We start from the raw sequence: 4922 nt of genomic DNA, 5'->3' as shown, positions 1-4922 counted from the left end.
TTAAGGTTGTTTTTCATCTGCAGTCTAAAGTAGTTTCTTTTCGTACACTCTCGATAAGATAACACTACAACAAAATCTCAAACATAATTTGTCTTCTTACCTGGGCATAATTCAGTCTCCAAACAGACTTAGATAGACCATAAAATCTCCAATCCATCCCTCCTTTAGGTCCTGAGGCTACCTAAGGCTATTTACACTCCTTTTAGTGCAGATATCACATGAAAATATTGCACTTGTGATCGATACAAATGATCTCATAGTCATCTCTATTTATAGTGTCTTTGGGGAGAACATTAAACCCCAAGGGTTATATCTTGTAGGTCAAACCAAATTGAGCCTACACAAAAACACCCCACTAAAATAAGAAATAAATTCTCTTTCATTTGTTTTATCCCTCGCCATTTGTTGGTATCAAATTATCACTGTCCATTCCACTTAAAATACTCTTTTGATTATCATTTTTGACCATTTAACCTTCATATTCGAGCTATAATCCTTAGAAACTATATGATATGATGTCATTATCATTATTTTTAGCTTGAAATTAATTTTTTTAATTATTGTGTTAAAAATGACATTTTTTCAGAAAATTACAAGAAGTTGTAACTTCTTGTAAATGCTCCATTGTTTGACATGTTGCATAGCAGGTGGGCAAATTTGAACATTGTGGGCATGAAGTAAAATGTACATGGATGGTGGATTACCTATCCACTTTTGGTTTTGAAGAAAATAGGTGTTCGGTCAACGCTGGTCGAACCTAGCCACTTCAGCAGAATTTCCAAATTTTGTGAAGAAAATAATTTCTATTTTGAGAATTTTTGCATAAATGAAGGAACTAATTCAATTTCGACCTTCTTGGATGTAATTAATAGAATTCTGTTAGGATAATATGGAGGAGGAATAGCTTCTTTTGTTATAGGATTCATGATAAATAACCTATGGGAGAAGACTATGTTTGCTGCTAGATTTTGAACATATGAAAGTACAGTTTGTGCATTTTTAATCTCCATATTTAATACAGATTTCACTATCGATTTTATGCTTCCAGATCCAATAGTCATACTCTTCTGAATAATTTTTTAGTGTGCTTGTGAAGTGTTGAAGGGCCCTCATCACTACGCTGGTACACTCTGTTTTCAAGTTTCTTTACTAGTTGCATATTTAGATTTGAAAGTTAGAAGTTATTTTATGTGTTGTAGGAAAGGTTATGTTATTGAAGTTATCAATTGAAAAGGATTTGCATTCATTGTGAAAAGAACCTTGTAAAAGGATTCAACCAATTTTGATCTTGAAAATTGATATATATGCTTGCTGTCATACAATTTCCATATTTTCTTATTGGCTTTGACTTTAAAGATAGTTCATGGTTTGATTTCCAAGTGATTCAGATTTGTAATTGTTAAATTCAATTTGCAGTTTGATAAGTGATTCTTGTAAAAGATTCAACTGTTATTGGTTTGCAACATTACTTATCTTATTCACTATTTGATTTAGTTAGTTATTGAAATTACTTTGGATTGTTATGATTGGGAAAGGATTCTATTGAGCAAGATTCTTGTAAGGGAATGATAGGATTTTTAACCAGTCATTAATGCTCTGTTTTGTTACCTAGGCAATCAAAATTTTATTAGATTTGTTTTCATCTAGATTTATGCTTAAGTGATTGAAAAGACAAGGAAGGACCTCTTGTAAGAGAGCGTTGTTAATTTCATTTCACTATGTCATCATTAGAACCTCAAATCCTTCTATATCTATATACATTAGATGAGTGCCTCTAAGTGTACTTTCTCGGGTTGATAAAAGAATTAAGAGCTTAACTTACCTTAGTAAGTAAAGAACAAACATTTTGGTGCCATTGCTAGGGAGGTGCAACTAGAAAGATTAAAAAAAAAATCTAAAACAAACTTAAAATCGACAAAACAGCAAAAACATAGATTTAAATTTAAATTTTAGTCATGTTTATTTATGTCTAGATTTAGGGATGAGAAAGGAAGATTCACAAAAACCCCCCAACCAACAACTAACCCACCATTGGGAGCAGAACCATTAGAAAGGATTAAGTTCATAACACCAACTAGAAAAGTTACTGTGGAAAAACTTGAGGAAAAACAAAGATCAGGCCATAGACTTAGTCTCATTGAAAGACAAATCCTTCTAACTCATGAGGCAAAGAAAATATATCTACTTGAGACTTCTACAGTAGGGAAATTAAAAGAGAGTAGTACAAAAATCCAACAACCTATCTTTGAACAAATTTTCCCTCAAGAACTAAAACAAGAAGAAGAGATAGAAACCTTAGACAAATCACAAATTACAATGGCTGAAGACGGAGGATCCAGAGGACCTACTCCTGAACAACTAAGAGAGTATGAGAGACAAATGGAAGAAAGGAGAAGAAAAAGGGAGAATGAAGAAAAACAAGGAAATGATAATATGTTTGGAGGAAATCCAAATCCACCAGAAACAGAGGAATCCACATTTAAATTTCCAATTCAAGATAGAGGAGAGTATATGGATGAGGAAATTAAAATGAAAAATATACTGCCATCTGTATTACCAAACTTTTATGGTATGGCATCCAAAGACCCTGACTCATTTTTGTTCGAATTTGACATAGTATGTCGAACCTATGGATATACTGATGATGCACATAGACTTCGACTTTTTCCTGCTACCTTAAAAGCAATAGCACTTAGGTGGTTCATGGGATTAGGTGAACATTCAGTCACTGATTGGGATGACATGAGAAAAATATTTTTGAAGAAGTATCAACCTTATTGTCGATCAAAAGACTCTAAAGATGACATCTTTAGAATGAATCAACAAGAATATGAGACCTTAGAGGAATACTTGGAAAGATTCTCATATAATCTACAAAAATCAAAACATAGAACCATGTCTGTTGATATTATTCAGACAATATTTCTTAAGGGCATCCGGGATGAGTATCTAGATGACCACAAACTCATGGGTAAAGGGGACATTTCCAATTTACCTTTTGAAGAGATTTTTGACTTGTGTCAAAGGTACTCTAGAAGTAGGGCAAGAAATGGAAAAAGAGTCATGACATCAAAAATCACAAAATCTGATACAAGAAATATTACTAGGGCTGACCTAGGCAATCTATTTGAAGATTTCAAAACAGACCTTCTAAGTACTTTGGGGAATCAAATAGACATTTTGAAAACAAAGAAAAGACAAGATGAACAAGAACAAGATTTATCTATATTTTGTCCCAAATGCAGATGAAAACATGCTTTGAAAGAATGTCCTTTAGATAATGTGCAGACTTTTGGGTTTTGTACAGGAAATCATGACACTAAGGATTGCACAAAGATGAAAATTTTGCAAAATTACAATTTGGAAGCAAATGCAGAAATGGAGAACATGTAATTCATGGGAGCTAGAAGGCCATGGCAGCCAAGACCTCCAGGTATGTATCAAAATCCAAATTCAAAAAATTATAACATGCATGTTCAAAATTCTTGGAATGTTCCTATGCCTTGTCAAAATTGGTTTAATCAATAGCAGCAAACATCAGGAGTGGCTATGGGATCACCCCTTTCACCCATTGTAGCCAATCTCTTCATGGAAAATTTTGAAAAGAAGGCTCTTGACACGTACCCTTTAAAACCTAAGTTTTGGATCAGGTTTGTGGACGACACCAGTGTGGATTGGCCCCATGGAGAAGAAGAACTTAAAAACTTCTTAAACCATCTCAATAGCATTTCCAAGGACATCAAATTTACAATGGAAATTGAGGAGAATAATTGCATCTCTTTCCTGGACATCCTCCTCATTAGAAACAAGGATGGTTCTATAGGTCACAAAGTGTTCAGGAAAAAGGCTCATACCGATAACTATCTCCACGCAGACTCCCACCACCACCCAGCCCAAAAAAGGGGGGTTCTTCAAACCCTCTTCACCAGAGCTTGTAGAATTTCAGATGAGAACCATACTGATGAGGAAATCACCTACTTGAAAAAAGCATTTTCCAAGCTAGGATACAATAAAAAAGACATCTTCAAAGCCATTCAAAAAGCCAAATCTGGCAAAAATAATAACAAAACTAACAATTCCCCTGCCGCTAGCGCCTACCTTCCTTATATCCATGGCGTTACTGACAAGCTAGCCAAGATTCTCTTAAAAAAGAATATAAAAACCTCATTCAAACCCTTGACAACTATTAGACAAAAAATGAAATCTGTGAAAGACAGCCCAGAACATCTACAACAAAAAGGTGTTTATATTATCAGTTGTTCCTGTGGAGAACAATATATCGGGGAAACAGGTAGATCGGTCAGTATTAGGCTGAAAGAGCATAGTGCAGATATCCGTAAGGAAAGAACCCGGTCCTCAGCCTTGGCAGAACATGTAGGAAAGACAAACCATCATATATGCCTTGAAAACACAAAAGTCATTGCTAATGAAAGACACTATTTCAAGCGTAAAGTCCGAGAAGCTCTTGAGATCGTGAAACACCCTCATAACCTGAACAGGGATGGAGGCTTGGAAGTTAGTAGGAATTGGACCTCAATCCTCACGCCCATAGATTGAGTTGCCCCCTTTAGATCAAATTGGCTCCTCTCCTAACCTCAAAAATCTTTGTATAATCCTCCAAAAAAAATATATTTAAATAAATAAATAATCTAAAATAGTATAAAAATGGCAATTAGTTAATACAAAATATTTATGACAAATTTATTTAATAAATAAAATATAATAAACAAACTTAAACAATTCTCAAGCAATTAATAAGCAACAAATAAGCATGCGCAATAAATAAAACTAATATATCAAGAATTAGAAGATTATAAAAATATTAAAAATCATTCAACACAAATAATTAATAAACAACTATAATAATTTACATGAACAATAAATAAGATAAAATTAATATATCAAATCATAATAATAATATT

General features: G+C 33.5%; 1 protein-coding gene across 1 annotated transcript; it reads left to right on the top strand.

The window, feature by feature from the left end:
* The first annotated feature begins 3549 nt into the window (after nt 1-3549).
* On the top strand, nt 3550-4557 carry LOC149205904 (uncharacterized). Its single transcript, XM_089397535.1, has one exon. It carries the CDS (start codon nt 3550-3552, stop codon nt 4555-4557), a length of 1008 nt encoding a protein of 335 aa, XP_089253661.1.
* Nucleotides 4558-4922: the final 365 nt, after the last annotated feature.

Source organism: Pinus tabuliformis, chromosome 1_2 (assembly GCF_031772625.1).
Source record: "Pinus tabuliformis cultivar Carrire ecotype Pingquan chromosome 1_2, CPIR1, whole genome shotgun sequence".
NCBI classification, from domain to species: Eukaryota; Viridiplantae; Streptophyta; class Pinopsida; order Pinales; family Pinaceae; genus Pinus; species Pinus tabuliformis.
This window is presented reverse-complemented; position numbering and strand designations above follow the sequence as displayed.

Bases quoted from the DNA above. Each gene is read 5' to 3' on its own strand.
- LOC149205904 (XM_089397535.1), top strand. From the start codon at position 3,550: ATGGGATCACCCCTTTCACCCATTGTAGCCAATCTCTTCATGGAAAAT.